Source organism: Sceloporus occidentalis, unplaced genomic scaffold (genome assembly GCF_023333645.1).
Source record: "Sceloporus occidentalis isolate IW3139 unplaced genomic scaffold, rSceOcc1.0.p SCAF_10, whole genome shotgun sequence".
Taxonomy (NCBI): Eukaryota; Metazoa; Chordata; class Lepidosauria; order Squamata; family Phrynosomatidae; genus Sceloporus; species Sceloporus occidentalis.
In genome coordinates, this window is record NW_028316990.1 from 35,607,886 (window position 1) to 35,626,258 (window position 18,373).

General features: G+C 41.4%; 1 protein-coding gene across 4 annotated transcripts in view; it reads right to left on the reverse strand.

Moving 5' to 3' along the window:
* The window catches only part of SDK1 (sidekick cell adhesion molecule 1), a 445,458-nt gene that overhangs the window by 170,609 nt on the left and 256,476 nt on the right, over positions 1-18,373 (reverse strand). For 3 of the 4 annotated variants that reach the window (XM_089477072.1, XM_089477069.1, XM_089477073.1), the window contains exons 11-14: positions 18,090-18,257; positions 16,907-17,009; positions 15,088-15,264; positions 5,792-5,928 (exon numbers count right to left, since the gene is read on the reverse strand). In XM_089477072.1, the coding sequence (XP_089333198.1) occupies positions 5,792-5,928; positions 15,088-15,264; positions 16,907-17,009; positions 18,090-18,257 (585 nt within the window). The remainder of the gene's footprint in view (positions 1-5,791; positions 5,929-15,087; positions 15,265-16,906; positions 17,010-18,089; positions 18,258-18,373) is intronic. The other variant, XM_089477071.1, reaches the window with a different exon arrangement.

Below are 18,373 nucleotides of genomic sequence, written 5' to 3' on the forward strand. Positions count from 1 at the left end.
GCCATTCGATCTAGTGAAGTTTGATTCAACAACGGAGCCTATTAATCTCTCCACCGGCTTAGGGTTGTGCTCTGTTTATACGCCGCATCTGTAGAATACTTTATTTATTCTTTTCTCCCTTTTCTTGGTAGAAGATAAAAGATCTGGCAGGGAGAGAGATTAAACTGAAAACTAATATAAACGAACCCTATTCATCTCCTGGGCACTCCGCTTTGCGCAGGGAAAAAAAAGTGGTTCGAGGGGGAAGATTTGCTTTCTCATGGAGCCAAGGATTCGGCAAGTTCACAGAGTACCTTTAAAATTTAAATAGCAAGCCTTCTCTTGACAATCAAACTAAGCTTTTTCAAAGGCTTCTCCTCCCTTAAGCACTATATGTGTGTGTGTGTGTGCGTGCATGTGTATAGGAAGAGCAAAGTAGCTAGTTGCACGGCATAAAAAGGACAAGAGGGCTCCGTATGCCGGATCATTTTTTGTTGCCCTTTTCCATCCTATTTCCAGAATAGGAAACATCCCATAAAAATGTCAACACCCACTTCCCCTTCCTTTGGGGATTACTGTCACTTGCCTGACCCAGAAAACTGGGAGACGCTCCGCAGCAGTGACAACAGACACACTGGGTCAAGCTATTAAATAAGCTTCCATTATACTGAAGAGACAGTGCTAATCTTTCATTCTTGCGTAGGCTACCATAGACGGCTGTGCCTCTTCTCTCCTCCACTTCGGCTGACACTGCCTGAAATAACTCTCCTTTCCCAAAAGTCAGTTTTCCACAATGTCATGTCATGCTATGGATAGGCTGTTCTCCAGTAAAGACATGAAGATATGTTTGTGGGCCACATGGAGATTTGGCGTTGGTCCAGATTACAAATGGAAAACAAAGACCATCCATTTGATCAATACCTGGCCTCTAGGCCTCTTCTATGCCCAGCTGCCATGAAATCACTGGCCATTTTCGCCTTTCCACTTATTGAGCTCCATGCTCCCACCATTTTGGGATACAGTGCACTTGCTTGGGGACTGCTGCTAAAGATAATTCAATGTTGTTGTGTTTTAGTATCTTCCAGTCTTGCTGTCATTCTATGTGGTTGAGCTATCTTGGCCTCATTCCCACTACATTTTAAACCGGATCACAATTGGGTTTGAATCGCTTCAAATGACCCTGGTTCCCACTTAAATCAAATTGCTGAAGCGATTCTGTGAGGGGGACCATGCACCAGACCCATTTAACCCACGTCTTTTTGATGCTGATTTTTTCTACGTCTTTTCTGATAAATCGATTCCGCGCAAGTGTGAACCAGATGCGGATCGGAATCGATTTAAATTTGCCCTTCGGCCGGCTGGAGCTGTTCCATTTTGAATAGATATGACCGACTAAGGAGGATATAGGTGAAAAGAGGGTTTTGGGAGGAGCCTTTGGAGAAACAGGTGTTCTTATAGCAATTGATAATGTGATGAGTTTAACCCAAACTGGACTGAAGCCTAGGCTCTGTGTTGCATTCTCATTATGTCTAGATTCTTCCATCTCCCCTATTCTTTGCTGTGGATGTGGAGAGTCTCATGACGTTCTCAGGGGACATACAGAGCAGGTGTCCTTGTGCATCTCATATTGTCTAAATGAAGCCTCTGTAACAGAATTTCCCAGCAGATTACCCCCGCGCCAGATAATGAAAACTGAAACAAGAACACTTGATTACTTGCTTTTTGATACCTGAGGTTCTTGCCTATCTGTGCCTCGCATCACTGCTTTCCCCCCAACACTTTTCTCCATCCCCCTTTTTATATTATGCGAATGATATTGAAGGAACGGCACATAAATATATGTCAGGCTGGGTGACTGGCTTGCCTATGCAGCAAGTAATTGGTTGCTTTCAATTTAGACTTGCAAAAATGCACCTTCTCCGACCGTTTCCCCGCAGAAAGGGAAGCGCTGATTATTCATTTTCAAGTCTGCACACTCTAAACATGTTCACTGTCTGCTAAACATATGAGGAAGATTCAGTCCTTAACAAGGTAAAAACAAACGCGGGACGAAGTTTGGCAACAGATATATTAGGAACTCAAGTCCCTGTGAGGATTCCTGATGGAAAAACCCACAGAGTATTAAAGTGCAACAGCCTCATATCTGAAAATACACCCCAGACAACTGAGGTTTTATCTGCATAACAGCAAGTAGGGATTGAGATGCGCTACACATATTATACTACCGTTGGCAGTTTAAAAGATACGAGTACAAGCAAATGAGCTCATGGAAAACATATGGAAAACCAGTGACAGCTTAAATACAGAAAAAGACACCTGTGCCACGCGAGGAAATTGACAACACAATGATCCCCAAATGGCAAATATTTCCAGAAAGCCAATATTTCAGTAGACAAGGCAGAGAAACTGCATGTGACAAGCAAAAGTGAAGCCCACAGTGTTGGCAAGAACATCGCCAGGAAAAACCAGATGGAATTACCCTACAGTTTAGTGTGAGGAAAAGGAAACCCATCATGGCAAACTGGAAAGGAAAGCACTAATCAGCACTCTCTATTTACATGCTTTCCAAGGCTTTCTCTTCCTTTAGCCACAGAGACAGAATGGTCTCTGCATATTTTGCTTGAGTCACTCAACTTGGAGACATCAAGAAAAGAAGTGCTTGCATATTCCTATACTCAGGTGGCCTTTTGATAGCAGGGAAGGAGGGATATTTTAGTGTAGTGAGGAAAGTGTGGAGATTTACACAAGGAGCACAAATATCAAACTATATAAGGCCAATGACTGACCTTTGACTCTATAGCATAATCTCTGATTTCCCTTTTAAGCTCTGATTATAAGTTTTAAATGGTCTTTGCTTGCATTCTACACCTGAAGCTGAGATGGTGACATTCCAGAGTGTTCTATTTTGGGTGGAAACTAGTATTTTTAAATGCATGTCCCAAATTCCTGTGCCTAGTAAACCTGCTTTTGAAAGCTTTCCCAGGGTCTGATGTACCAGTTCATTCGTCAGAGGCAATGAACTGCCTTTTTGTTTGAAATGAGGGGAATTCAGAAAAAGGACATACCCAATCTGTGGTCGGAAGCGGCACCATCTGGAAGTCTATTACTTTTAACTATTCCGCAGAATGATTTTCTATAAATGGTGGACGTTTTGTCAAATTACTTATGCTGTTAGTTTGTTATGAATGTGGAATAGTCTCCTGGAGTGTCAGACCCTTTTTAGGAATGACGGTTCAATTAAGTATCTTTTAACAGAGTTTACAGAGAAATGCATTGACTCTCTTGAGACCATCAAAGCAAGGCCAATATTAAAGCAAGGCAGCATTCAATGTATATATACTAGTTCCATTGAAATATTACATATCCTAAACATATATACATAGTTTTCTTTATTTAGTCAGGATTTAGACAACATTTTAAGTAATGAAGGAACTTGGTAGAATGGACACACCATCTTGAAAGAGGAAGAGAGGAGGGAGGGAAGAATCTGGTTGCTCAGATTTATTGATTTCTGGTGATCATGCATTACAGTATATCAAATGAGAAAAGCTTAAGGGACAGTGTGAATGGTATGGAGACAGACCGGATAGCCAAATATTACTTCCTATTGCTCTAATAGCAAATGTAAATGGGAGTTTGAAGAGAATGAACACTGGTTTCCAACAGTTTGTTCCCCCTTTCTTCATGTCTTAGCAAGTTTGCAACCCCATTCCCATAGGGAGACACTGACTGGATCCATGTTTTCCTGCAAAGGCTAAAATGCAAGAGAGTATGAGAAGCAAGAGGAGAATGGCGCCTGCTGGATTTGTTGCAAAGAAAGCATCACAAGCATGCTGTTTTCCCTTTGCATCTAGCCATTTACCAAGTACAAACTGTTTAACAATATTCACTGATCCTAGCAACAGTTTTATGATGTGTAACATGATCAGTTATCCTTATTCTACGTAGGATAAACAGGAAGTAATGCAGAATAGCATGCCCAAGATCACCAAATGAGTCCAAGGGAAGCCCGACTTCAGGTCATCCAAAGAAGCATCCTCCCAAAAGATTAGACCATCTGAGTTAAATGAAACATTTCTGTAATGACAGCTCTCACTTACTAGGCTCTCTCAGTTCTTTGTTTGTGTGCTTGCCGACACAAAGCAGAGTGAAGTGCATGTATCTGATATGCACTAAGGCCTTTCCTGTGGTAGATTACAATGCCATCAGCTAAAATCATCGGATTTGCCTGACAGCGTGTGAGAGTTCAGAAAATCCCTTCATACTCTCCAGGATTATCGAAGCAATTTCTGTAGGATGTTATCAGATCTCTGCTGAGCTTCTTACAGATTTTTAGAGCTGAATTACTGTATTTTCCAGTTGACAGTGTCATCCCTATCTCCAGGACAGATTCCTGCAAAGCCTGATACTCTGAATTGTACCTGAAGGCCACTCAAAGCTGCATGTACAAGCCCACCTTTCTAACCCATAAATATCCAGTTGCATTGATATTCTTAGAGTATGGCTGCTGAGAATCAGCAAAATGACTGAAGTTTACAGCAGGGCACTTGGATTACAAAAAAAAAGGAGAGGTCTGTCACAGACTAGGCTCAAACCCGCAATATATGCAGCTTTTTCAAAATATAATAGTCAAGTAAATACATATTAGGTCTTCCCATTTGCTCTGGCATCCTACAACATTTGAACAAGGGCAACCTCCACTGATGCATATGTTGTGTGTGCATGTGTGTGTGTGTGCACATGATCAGCTTCATGCATGCTCAATATACTTTTCTTTGGCTGCATCCTGATTCCTTCATTTCTCTATCACACCCATCTGTGTAAAGCAAGAAATGAGAGGCAGAGACTGAATGCGAGGTTATCAGTGTTGTATGGCAGCAGAGTGTGTGTGAGAGAGAGACAGAGAGTGAAACAGAGAGTGTGAGTTTGTGTTTGCAAAAGATGAAAAGGGTTCAAAGGTACGAATGAAGGCTGCTTCCTTGGAACATGAAGATTTCCACTTTATCTTTCTGGGAGACAAAGCAGCTGCAGCCTATTCCCACTCCCCACCCAACCGTTTTTGTGTTCACTCTTTCCCATGCCTGCTGTTGGGCACAAGATTCCAGATGTGCCATGCAGATGTTGGGGGAGAGGGAAAAGAGAAGGACCAGGGTGACAGGAATAAATGAGAGAAGGTACGGCAGCCTCAGCTCTTGGCTGACAGCAGTAAACGTAAAGGTAAGTGGAACATCTCCAAATTGCAAGCTAGCTTTCGCCAAAGTGCAAGCTTATGTGCACCTATGTGAGAGTGCCTGGCACTGTATTGTAGTGTTGGTGAAGCAGAGCGAAAAGGGGAAAAAAAGTGTTTTTGACGGAGGATGTTTGGACAGTAAAGAAAGGTGGATAATGCATGGGATCTTGAACCAGACTCTGGTGCAAAGGGAGACCTCTTGTAATAATGATTTCCATGACAATAGACATAAACTAAACTTCAGAACTGTGACAGGGTACCTAATTTCATTCCTGAGCAATGAACATCAAGGCAGCCATGCCTGGCACATTAAGTCAAACCTAATGCCATGTGCAGCAGTCTGAGGAGCAGTTGTGGTTCAGGGAAGCTCCCAATTAGAATCCCCAGCCTAGCAGAACGCAGCCTTATTCACTGGAGGAGAGTAATTGCGCTTTTTAAAAATCCACATGTATATTTGCAAGTGTAAAAAAGAGAGATACGGAGGACACCAGCTTAACGGCTCAAAAAATCCCCCAAAATATGAAATGACGTCTTCCTAGGTGAAGGATAGAAAAGGGTGAAAGAGGGCTTTGCTTCACTTACTGTTCTCGGAGAGTTCAACAATGTAGTGAAGGACGGGACTATTTCCATCGAAGGGACGCACCCAGGAGAGGATCACGCTGCGGCTAAAGGAGGAGTTCAAGGTGGCCAGCAGGTTCTGAGGGGGGTGAGGCAGTTCTCTAGGAGAGACCAAAAACAGTCCGTTGCAACTTAGAAAGAAACATTTACAAAGCCTACCCTTTGCTGTATGCCCTTACGCACGGTGCTTATAGGCAGTTAAGACATCAGAAGGGTGCCATGATGGAAACACAGCTTTCTGCCTAATGTACAAATGAAATATATAAATATATATAAAAACAGTCAATGTGAAGCTGAGTTTTGTCCAGTTCCTAAATGATGATTGATCCAGAAATTTCTTAGCCTGACACTTAAAACAGCTAATGGGAGTCTTACGTAAAGTGGTGGGAAAAGCCAATTTCAAATTTGGTTGTTTTTTTAAATTGAGACACTTGGTCCATAAATTGTTTTTACAGCATGTCCTTAGTAATGGAATAGCTGTAAAACATATGAATAGGAGACCAAGGGGGAAGGAATGAGGAGGAGAGATGATTTAAGGAGGATTTTTTTACACTTGGGCAAACAGAAGACATTGTCGCCATCCATACAGCACACCCAGCCAAAATTATTGCCCATGCTCTTAGGCCTCAACCATGTAAAAATCACTTAGCAGCTTGTATTCTCAATGGCAGATCATTAGCAAAATAGAGTCAAGTAAAAGGAGTATATACAGAGAGAAAGAGAAAGAGGGAAGGCTTAAATAACCTGAAGACACCAGACTCAATCTAATCTCGGAAACTATGTAGGGACAGCCTTGGTTAGTACTTGGATGGGACTCTACCAATGAATACAAGGTGCAGTAGGCTGTATTTCAGAGGAAAGCTATGGCAAACCACCTCTGAGTTCAATGTGCACTCAATGAATTCATCTGAAGGGAGAGGAGGAGGTGGCAATTGCCCTTCCCAATAAGCTCAGGCAAAATCAAATTGCTACAGGCTCGCCTAGCTTGCGTGTTCTTCTTCATTAATAACTTTTGCCATCTTAACCACTCTGACATTACTTAGCCACATTTGCCCCAGTCTTCATCTGAGAAATGTTGAGGAATATGGGGTAACCCTCCTCCACCAAGTTGAGAAAAATAAGCTGCAACTCCTAAGACTTTGAGCTGAAAAGTAACTGGAATGCTATTTTGCAAGCTACAGCCACGGAAGACTTCAGTGGTAAAATCTTGGTTCCTGAGACAGACTGCAAGGACCTAAGAAGCTACTCTTATCAGTCAAAAGCTTTCATGGCCAGCATCCATAGACCTTTGTGGGTTTTTGGGCTCTGTGGCCATGTTCTAGAAGAGTTTATTCCTGAGGTTTCGCCAGCATCTGTGGCTGGCATCTTCAGAGAAAGATCATCTTCAGAGGAAGCTCATCTTCAGAGGAAGATCTTCTCTGAAGATGCCAAAGCCACAGATGCTGGTGAAACATCAGGAATAAACTCTTCTAGAACATGGCCACATAGTCCAAAAACCCACAAAGATCTACCCTTATAGTGTTACCTACACTGATCGGCAGCAGCTCTTCAGAGTTTCAGACTGAGGCCTTTTGTAGCTCCCTACCCAGAGAAGCCAAGAACCAAACCCAGCATCCCCTTCTTCAGCACATAGACTCTGCCTACATCCCTAAGGGGCAAATCCAATGAGTGTTGTTGGCCTTTAATTGTAGCTCAGTTATCTTTTCTGCCTCAGCTAACTTTGAATGCCTTGGGTTAGCCCCACTTGTAGCTGACAAAACGGGGACTTTGGGGCATTTCTAATCCAAGCGCAACTCAAACTTCTCACCAAGGAATGAGGAAATGCCAACCAGCCCAGCAATTTGTCACTGACAGTTCGCGGGAAGTTCTCTCTCAAGATCAATTATTGCTGACCCCGGCTGGTCAGACCAAGAAGCAGTAATTGTACTTGACATGCTTTAATTAAAAAAATGGACTCGTTTCTTTTCATAATTCATTAAGCCGCTGCGGACTTAGCACCATCGAAAACCACAACAAGTCCAGATTCATAAACAAGTGCATTTCCAGGCCTCCGGATGCAGTGTTAAATCAGAGCTGTAAAAAGCACGCTCCGAGTCTCAGATTCCGAAACGAAGAGAGGGGAAATGAATTTAATTTTGTATTAACTTTGAACCACGGTCCATAGCTTATTACAACTCCTACCAGGCAGCACAACCTGGGTTGAAAAATAAAATGATGTTTGAGTTGGTAAAAGCGATTACAGAAAGAGGAGAGGGATGTTCTGACAGTGAGTATTAAACTCCAGATCAAAAGAGCCTCCTCTCTGCAGAATGAAGCAACAGATGCTCTGGAGGAATGATATAGCAGTCTAAAGGGACAATATGTAATGGACATTGCCTTAAAAAATGGGTACAAATGTAAAAAAGAATTAAAATCCTGGGAATGCAAGAGATTATACCTCTGGGCTATATTCAAGTTATGTACTATGATTGTGCCAAATATTTCCACTTTACATTGCTGGAGAAAAAATACTTTTTATCCCTCCTCTGCAACTGTTTTCACATTCTAATATTCTTTGCTGCCTTTTCTTTTCCCTAGCTGCTTGTCTTTCAGCACCCATCGCAAATTAGAGCTTTTTTGTTTCACCGCTCCACAGTGATACCACAGTCAATAAAATGCGACCATATAATGATGTAACGGAAATATAATAAGGTAGATCAGTTTTTAAAAGGTAGCCATTCAAAGTTACTTTGCACTTGCTGGAAAGAAATGAAGCATGCATGGCCAAGGCATCTGTCATTCTGCTTATGTCAAAAGTTGATCTAGAAGGGGATTGTTTTGGCCTATTTAGAATTCTGGTCTTTAGCGGAAATATAAAGAGACTCCTCTGCATCTGAAAGACTGAATGTCAAACTTGTCTGCACTCATTAGGAAAGTCGGTTTGATTGCCGTTTGGGGAAACACTGTACAAGTTAATGTCCCTTTTGGGTTGTCCTGCGTTTAAATGCAAGGTCTTGTTTATATCTTGCAAGACTTCCTCCAAGCTTTAATATTAATGTGCTAGAGCATCAATCACTTTGAAGTTCTTCGTCTCTAATGCAATCCCTGCTATTCTGGATTAGGACACAGTGGGGTTGCTAAAATGGATTTCTTGGAAAGGCTTTCAAAAAAACACCAAATGGACAGCATAAATAGTAATCTTGAGTCAGTATTAGTAAGGGTAAATAATGAACCAATATTTTTGGTTAAGAAGCATTCTGTGCTAATTAATAAGACCGCAAAATCTAAGCACAAGGATCTGTTGACTTCTTAAGTAAGTGTCAGTTGCAGTGGATGCTAAGATGCTGAGGTTACTACAAGGAAAGTACTACAAGGAAAGGCACTGAGCTAGCAAGAAATATTTCTCAGCAGGAACCATCATTTAAAACTGAAGGAGAACCCTCGAGTTGGGGAACTGTATTGGTCTCTCACTTGATCACACAAGTGGAGGTGAACAATTATTAATCTCACTTGAACAAATGTTTCTACGTTATATACAGGAGAACAGAAAATATGGAGAGCCAAGGAGATGAGAAATTGTTGACACACCATCACCATAAACACTTACGTGTTTGTGAATACTGCGACTTCCCTCTCCAAGAAATTTAAGTTTCATGCTCTTGACATCCATGAAATGATATCCCTATTAAGCGGCTCTCAGACTGGGGACAGATCTATATTGGGCGATCTCCTGTGCCAAAACAAGGGCACACACAAGGGCAGAATCCGCAAAGCTCTACGACTGTCTTTGTGAAATCTCTAAGGAACTAGCCTGAAATTTATTGAGCCTCTGTTATGGACTGCTTTCTGTTGGTACATAGGCCATATTTTCTCCAGGAAGCTAAAGACAGGGCACACAGTCCCACTCTCTTTGTATGCCACCCTTCAAAATTGCATAGACTGAATATGGCTGTATAGTTCAAGTTGCTTATAATATTGCCTGCCCCCTTTCCATTTTTTGATCCAGCAGTCCACTAATACCTTAAAACTATCTCAGGCTGCATCTGCACTTCAGAAATAATGCAATTTGGCACTCCTTTAACTGCTTTAGGTATGTAGAGAGATCTTGTAGCTCCTTTGAGACTAACTAAAGAAAGAAGTTGGCAGCATGAGCTTTCATAGACTTCAGTCTTTGAGGGATTTGGTGAAATAGGAAGTAGACAAGTCTACAAACGCTCGTGCTGCCAACTTCTTTCTTTAGTTAGTCTCAAAGATGCTACAAGATCGCTCTGTCAGCCCTTGGTATCCGCTGGGGTTTGGTTCCAGGACACCCCATGAATCACAAAATCCATGGATGCTGAAGTCCCATTGAATACACTGGCATAGTAAAATGGTGTCCCTTATATAAAATGGCAAAATCAAGGTTTGTTCTTTGGAATTTATAGATTTTTAAAATATTTTTGAGCTGTGGATGCTTTAATCCATGGATAAAATGATCTGTGGTTATGGAGGTTATGGAGACTAACGTGGTTATATTTTGAATTCTTAACTGCTATGGATCAATGCTATGGAATCCGTGGATCTGGAGTTTGTTGCGGCACCAGAGCTCTCTGAAAGAGGCAGATAAATATCTCCCCAAACTACAAATCCCAGTATCCCACAGCACTGAGCCACGGCAGTCAAAGCTGTGCCAAACCACATTATTTCCGCAATGAAGATGCAACCTCAGACAGTGAGTGTCTGATCGTAAGTAAGCAGCCTTCTGGGATTTGGCAACATTTTGATTTTCCTAGCACCTCACCTAAAAGAGTGGGAACTGTTTCATCACAACCTTAAGGCTGGAGAATAAACGTTAGATCCTCAAAGGCGATACACAGTCGGCACAAATCCCCCAGTGTTTTCCAAAAACAGTCTGCAACTGCCAGAGGGCGGCTACAAATTTTGCTCAGCAAACACCCACTGACTTGCTTATAAAATTAGCTGAAAGCAAGCTATTTGTGCTAAGGAGGGAATAAAAAAACCCAACCAGACATGTTTTTGGAAAGACTTCTCGCCGAAGGTTGGAAGGGGAGCCGAACAGCAGGTAATTAGAAAGACTGTGACTGAAGAGAGGATTACCAAGAAGGCAAGAGAGATTAAGCAAGCTTCTCTGTCAATTTATTTAAAACAAGAAAGGGGAAGGGGGGAAAAGGCATTCCTTCATAATCATAAAAGACTTCTGAAGTTAAGTCTGCCATGAACTCGTGGTAAGTAGCTCAGCTGGTGGTAGGGAAATAGAGGCATAAAAAGCCAATGAACAAAACAGAATCTTATGGTTTTAACTGGTTCTAGTCCATCCTTATTACGGTCAACTAAGTTGACCTCAACTAGAGGACCATTGGCAGATCCATTGGTGAGCAACCAAGTTGCTTCTCAACTGCTGCCAAGTTAAGAAGAGAGTAAAAATTGTTCTGGAGAAGCAACCTACCGTATATACTCAACTATAAGTCAGCCTCATGTATAAGTTGAGGATAAGTTTTGGGGGCAAAATTATGGATATTGATAAGACTCGTACATAAGTCAAGGGTAAAATTTAGGGGCATATAGCAAAGGATCTAAAAGATGAAGCAAAGGAAAACCATATCAAAGCATGTACAAAATTCCAGCAGTCATAACTCTTTGTGCTCACTCTTAAAGCTGGATGGATGAGAGAAAAGAGGGGGGTCAGTGCTTCCAGGACAGATTATACTCTTGACTTTCACAATGCGATGGTTCCTTCTTTTAAATAAGAGTTAAGATACAATACTTACATGGACCTGTGGATAAGTCGACTTAGATTTTTGGGGTCAGTTTTTTAACCTACATTTCTAGACTTATACATGAGTATATGCAGTTTGTTGCTAGCAAACAGTTGCAAAGCAGCAAAGAAGAGGACAAAGGAGTAGATGAGATGGAAATGTTACACCAGCCTACTGTCCTCAGCAACTCTGAGGGTGTACATGTGCTGAATCACATATAAGAAAAACATATAGGTTAGGGAAGGGTTAAGCACCATCCCACCACCTGCAGCTTCTCTGCTATAAATTATACCTTTCATACAAGCGTTTGGCAGCGGCTCAGCTAAGTAGTGCCAACTTAGCCACCAGATGTCTACTCCCAACCCTGAATACACTGAGTTGGATTTCAGCCCCACCGTCTTTGGTGGCCTCGCAGATAATTAAATTTTATATCAGAGATGAATTGGGCTGCATACCATGAGTTCACGTATCCTTTGTTTAGTAGAATCTGCCTTATATCAAATCAGACTGTTAAGTTGTTTAACTCTGTATCATCTACACTGATCAGATCTCCAGGTTTTGGGGGGAAAGATCTCTCACAGGACTATCTACAGATTCCTGGGATTTTCAAACCTTTTGCTGTTTTGCAGATGTAAACCATGAGATGTTGGGTCAAGAAAAACCAGAATGTGGTCAAGGTGGCAAAAGTTATTGATGAGGAAGGGGCATAGGATAGGATGCAGCAGTTTGCTTTAGGCTGAGCCTACTGGAAAGGGCAATATTCTGCTCCTTTTCTTCCCAATTATTATTTGCAGAATGTAAGTAAGGGGTAATGAGTAAAGTGGAAGGAGGAGAGAGCAACTGGGGCATTTTAAAAGCAGCTGGAAAAGTAGGGTAAGAGAGAATATCAAGATAATATTTTGCTAGAGATGTTCTACGTACAGAAGCATATCCCACTACTTAGCTATAGGTCCTCTGTAGTTTTCTCCCCTGTCTGCACTAATGAAAATAATCTTTCTTTGGAACTCAATCTTTCATTATTATGCCTTTTTACAGTTTTATATCAATGCAAATTTCCAAAGAATTTTCATGTTTCTGGGGAAGGCATTTCACATTTATTTTACAAGACACCATTTTTGCTTCTCCAGATGACCTAAAAGTCTGTGTGTGGGAAGGAGTAGGATCTGACCTTTCGAAACATTAGCAAAAATAATCTATTCATTTGGCATTTGACAAGGAAAGGGGCTTCTTGTCTTTTGTGCCGGTGTGTGTGTGTGTTTTCTCTTCCTGCAGGTAAATTTGGATGCAGCAGTAATTTTTTCCTTCCCGGATAATAGCCCACCAGAGAGGCTGGAAATTACTGAAAACCTTCTCTATTGTGTGGAAAAGATAATCTGCTTTCTGCCTGACTTCTTCCCGATTGTTCTCACTTAGATGAAGCATGCAAAATAATAAAAAAGAGAGAGCGTACAAATGGTAAGAGGCAGTCAAAGCAATTGGAGGAATAGATGGAGATGGCACCCATGACGAGATGGCTTTTTATCAGGGTGTCATTTGGAGTCTTGTTCCTATACATCTGCGAGAATCACTATTATTAACTCGCACTTAATAAAGGAGAAATTCAAACGGACGTCCTTTATGTTGCCAGCACTGTACTCGTATCTGGCCTTCTTTTCCTTGGTGAAGCCCCTCTGGTTTCCACGCATTGCTTCTTCTGAAGCAACATCTTTACCAATGTATGGCCATGGCATGGCACCTGTCATCTAACATTAAAGTAAAGAAAGAGCTCTCAGAGACCAAGGTATAAGAATCATGGAAAGCCATGATCCTGAGTCACTGGACAGAGGCCACCATCTTCTTTATTTTATTTACTGCACCTATATGCCCCCTTTCTCCTAGCAAAGTGGTTCACAAACAAGAATGCTCAGCTAAACACATAATAAAATTGAAACACAATTAAAGGATCACTGTTTTTAAAACCATAATTAAACAATATAAAAGCATTAAAGCATTCAAAAATTCAAACTAGGTTACCCACCCACTCACCCCCAGAAGGCAGCTTCTTGCAAGCAATTATGCATTAAAAGCTGGCTTGAATAAAAAGGTCTTTGACGGCTTGCAAAAGGAGACCAGCCTAGCCTCCTATGGAAGGGAATTTGACAGTATGGGAAGCCACCAAGAAGGCGCTTTCTCCATCGCATGAACCTGTGATGGAGGCAGGACTAAGAGAAAGCCTTCCCCTGAGGATCCTAAGACTCTGGCAGGGAGACTTCAAATAGGTCTTTCAAATAGACTGGGCCTAGGCCAGAAGCCAGTTTAGTGGCTGAACAAGTATTTTGTATGCATAAGGTTCCCGGTTCAATTCCTGCCATCTCTGGTTAACACAATTTTGCAGCAGGATTGGCAAAGTCTGTGAGATTTTGGAGGACACCCAGTCAAAAGAGGAGGGTTATATAAAACGATCAGTGGAGAACCCTACACTTTTAAGGTTTCCTAAATGGTGCTGCATCAGTGTGCGCTAGCTGTTTAGCTTTAATGCTAAGGTTATAAAGTTGCACCTGGTCTGTTCTCAAAGGCCCTCAGAGAAGTGCAGAAGGCATCAATTTAACCACAGAAAGCAACAATCTAATTAAGTCTCGGAAGAAACAATCTGTTTGGGGTTCTCTTCTTGGCCTTTTATAGATTTTGCAGATACTCCTCGGCCCTTTTACAGATTTTCAACAGCAGTATGAATGCATTCCAGGAGAACCAAGGGAGAGAATGTAAAACCAATGGTTTCCAAACATAATCCAACCCTGGCACTAAAGAGGTGATGCAAGATGGATGTTATAATCAACCACAAAACCCTCAGAAATGAACCCATTATGGTGCAAGGTTGAAGAAGCGTTCTTAGGCATCTTCTCCGACAAAAGATTAGGTGTGACTAGCCAGCAGAAACTGATGCTATTAAAAACAACAACCCCAAAACATCAGTGCTCAGGTTCATTCTAAAAGATTATTGCATTAGACTATCATCTTCTCCTGCTCTACAAAACTGCCAGCTATTCTTACAATCCACTTCCATCAAAGCTTGAGGATCAGCAAAGCCGAAGAAGAACAATCAATGCAGGTCCCTTTCAATTTTACACTCATCGCTGGAGCATTTAATATGGATAATCATGGTCAGACACAGCTCTTCATGAAGAAGAAGGGATAGTTTACTACAGCAGGGACTTAAAGAACTGAACCGGAAGGTTCTGGGCTTGCACCTGGACTCTGTGTAATAAGCTACTGAACTGTCTACTCAACCTTGCATCTGTAAAATGCCGTGGATAAGTTGAGAGTAACACTCAGGGGCATGTAACCATGGATTTATAGGATGAAGCAAAGGAAAATAGATGAGTATAGACAGTAATCTATGCTTCACCACCTCTAGAGAGACGTATTACATAGAATGAACCGATTCAATTTCTTAAAGCAAACAAAAAGTCAAAGTTAAAAAAAAGTATAGAATAGCGGAAGACATAAATGATCATCAGTATCATCCAAAACAGTCACAACACTCACATCACTTCCATCCGAGCCACTCTGGAATCGTTTCCGCCGAAGGAAGTGACTTCGCAGGTGTAGTCTCCAATGTCACCGGACCACGTCTGGCTGATGATGAGGGCGCCATCTTTTTCTATCGTGACGCGGGAGCTGCTAGATGGATTTATGACAACGTTGTCCTTCTTCCAAACATACCTGATTGTCACAGTATTTCAGACCATTAAAGTCAGCTGTCTATTTCGTTAAAAATGATGACATATCAAGTGCTGAAATTATATGGTAAAAACAGAGCTAAATAATTATGAAGCACAGCGATGCTTGCTAGTCATCTTCCAAGGTCTCATTTGGATGCAGTCAATGTCTGGCAGGCCGGCAACTCTAATAAAATGCACTACGGTTCAAGACGGAGGGTGTAATTCTACTCCTTCAAAATCAAATTTGAAGCATGGATGATCAATCTAAACAAGGTGTGGGCTTTTGGGAGAGGGCCCAGGATGCTGGTCTTTTTGTGTTTGCTTCTCGGAAATGCAAAGAGGCAAGGGCATAACCTTCCTTAGTTTACTTCATTGTGTTGTTGTTTTTTAAAAGTTGTATGACTTAAAATGAAAATGACTTAAAGGAGACAGCAGCTTTTGTTCCAGAATCCCCAGAAACCTATGGACACCACACTAGGCCCCCCAAGCTCTGGACCCAACTCTGGGCTCCTGTCCCAGAACATAGTAGATATATGACTTTTTTTAATTCAAGAACTCTTATTCCTTCCACCAAATATGGATTGGCAGCAATTCATAATTTTTGGGGGTCATATGTACCCTTTCAAGATTTAGGGTGCACAGCAAAGGATAATACTCTCCTCTTGAATACATTTGAATATAAATGGAAAGAAAGGGAGTGTATTTCAAGAATATTTGTTAGCTACTTTCTTATACCTGTCACAGAATAGATCCAGGCCTACTTTAGGCTGTTGGAAAGCTATCTAAAGTAACATATGTACAAATTTGCATACACTTATAATATGCTGTATAAAAGCTAACATTAAATTTTCATTATTTTTATGAGCCATTCTACATCTTTTTCCCTGTCAGTGATTTCAATGTTATGATTTATAGCACGAAACTATTTCACAGCCATGTATAGAAGCACACATAGATGTAACACTGTTAGTATTTGCAAGGGAGAAAAAGCTTTTAAGGCACTGTTTCCCCCTCTATCTGTGTCTATACTTTTTGTTGTACAGCAATGGTATTGGTTAACATGTTCTAAAGGGAACTACAGCATTCTTGGTTAGCTTTCCCCCTTTTCATCTGCATTGCTTTTCATTTCTCTACATGTTCATCATTTCAAAGAAATAGAAGGGGAATTCCTCTTATTCCTGCCTGTAGAATTGGACAGTTTAAAAACTACTTTACATTCTGCAGGGATGAATTGGTGATTTCTTTCAGAGGCCGACGTGGTGCTTTCAGGAATTTTTCAAGACCCCTCTCTGTCAACATCCCTACAAGCCCATTAAATTGCTTTGGGTTTGATTCTCATTAAGTATCAGCTTTTGACAAGTCAGTTTTATTGATATTGTATTAACCCCTGACAGTAAATCATGGGACGTTGTATTGAAGTCATGAAGTGGAACATTGTTCATTGTAAATAATATATAAGTTGGAAGTGGGAAAATAAAAAGGACTTGACGTGATTAATGGCGCAACCTACAACCTTAGGACACGGTCGCTGGGAATAGCCGCGCAAAAACCCGGCGCCCAGAATAAGCTCACCTAACACAACGCTGCTGGTTTGTAAAATTAAGTTCAAATAACCTGCACAAACAACTGCAGACACCACCAACCTGATTGAAATTCTGGGGTCATGAGCAGCTTCGCACTGCAGCATCGCGGTGGTTCCCTTAATAACAGTGCTGTCCTCAGGAGGGCGGACGATAAAAGTGCGATCTGAAAAAGAACATGACCCCGACAGCTCAGGTAAAATTGCCGGCTTCCATCTTGACTTGGGCGCTTGCCCTCAGAAAGCAGCCAGCGTGGTTATTTATCATCCCAGACAAGAACATTTGTGCTCCCCTGACTCCTTGCAACTGGCAAACACATGAAAGTGCAAAGTTCCCTACAGCCAACGTTTGCCGGAAAAGTTGTGCAAAGGGATTACATTTGCCTCCCGTGTTTAATTTCCCAAAGGGCTCCTGTTGCAGAGGTATGACAACATCAGAAAAGCAAACCTGGAACAAACATGGGAGACAAGTATCATTAAATCGGCAATAAATCCCGTCAATATTGCTCAATAACAGCTTGATTTTTACATGATGTTGCCATTATCATGCCATTGAATAAAGTGGAAAAATCACTATTATCTCATAAATAAAGCGGTAAAATCACACCTTTTTATTCATGGGATTTTCCCTTGAATAAAAAGTGGCACGATTTTGCCACTTTATTTACAGGATAAGCAGGTGATAACGGTGATGCCGTGTGAAAATCAACCCGTTATTGCACAATATTGATGGGATTTATTGCTGATTTAATGATGCTTGCCTCCCGTATGATAAAGTCCATAGACTTCTGGTTATTCCTCATACTGGGAGAAAGGTGGAATATAAATTAAACAAATCAATAAGAGGGATCCAAGCAGTGACCTCTTCACTGTCATTCAGCAATCCTTTTAGTAGAAATATTCAACAAAGGGATTAAGATATAAGATCTTTAAAAAATCCTCATCGCTTCTGTTGAGAGAAGAACAAGGTTTCTACCTCTGTTTTTAAATCAGAGGTGAGGAACCTCCGACTCTCCAGATATTGTGGAGAGGCAGCATGCACAAAAGTAAAGGATTTATGTGAGTTGTAGTCCAAAACAGCTGGTGAGCCAACTTGAACCGACTCTAAATGCTACACAGAACATCCCTTCTCAGTTATTCAGTTAGCACCCATAAATGGAAACTTTGAAAACTGGTTACCAGAAAGCACTATCGAAGCAGATTAGACCTTCATTAATACTAGCATTTGAAAGAAACATGGTCCTTACTCCACACGGTGAGAGCAGCAGAAGCATTTAGGATTCCTTCAGAGTTGACTGCACAGCAAGTATAGTTTCCGGCATCTTGAATGAAGACAGGCGTTATCCGGAGCCCTCCAGACTCAAGGAGGAGGAACCTGGGGATCTGGACAGAGCCACTGGCCAAAATCTGGTTCCCTGAAACAAAGTGTGTGAGAATAGCTTTACTCCTCTGATTTGCAGTGCATGAAGAAGCTAATCCTAGACTAATTCCTCCTGGAGAAGAGAGGTAATTTGAGTGATTTCCCAACAGA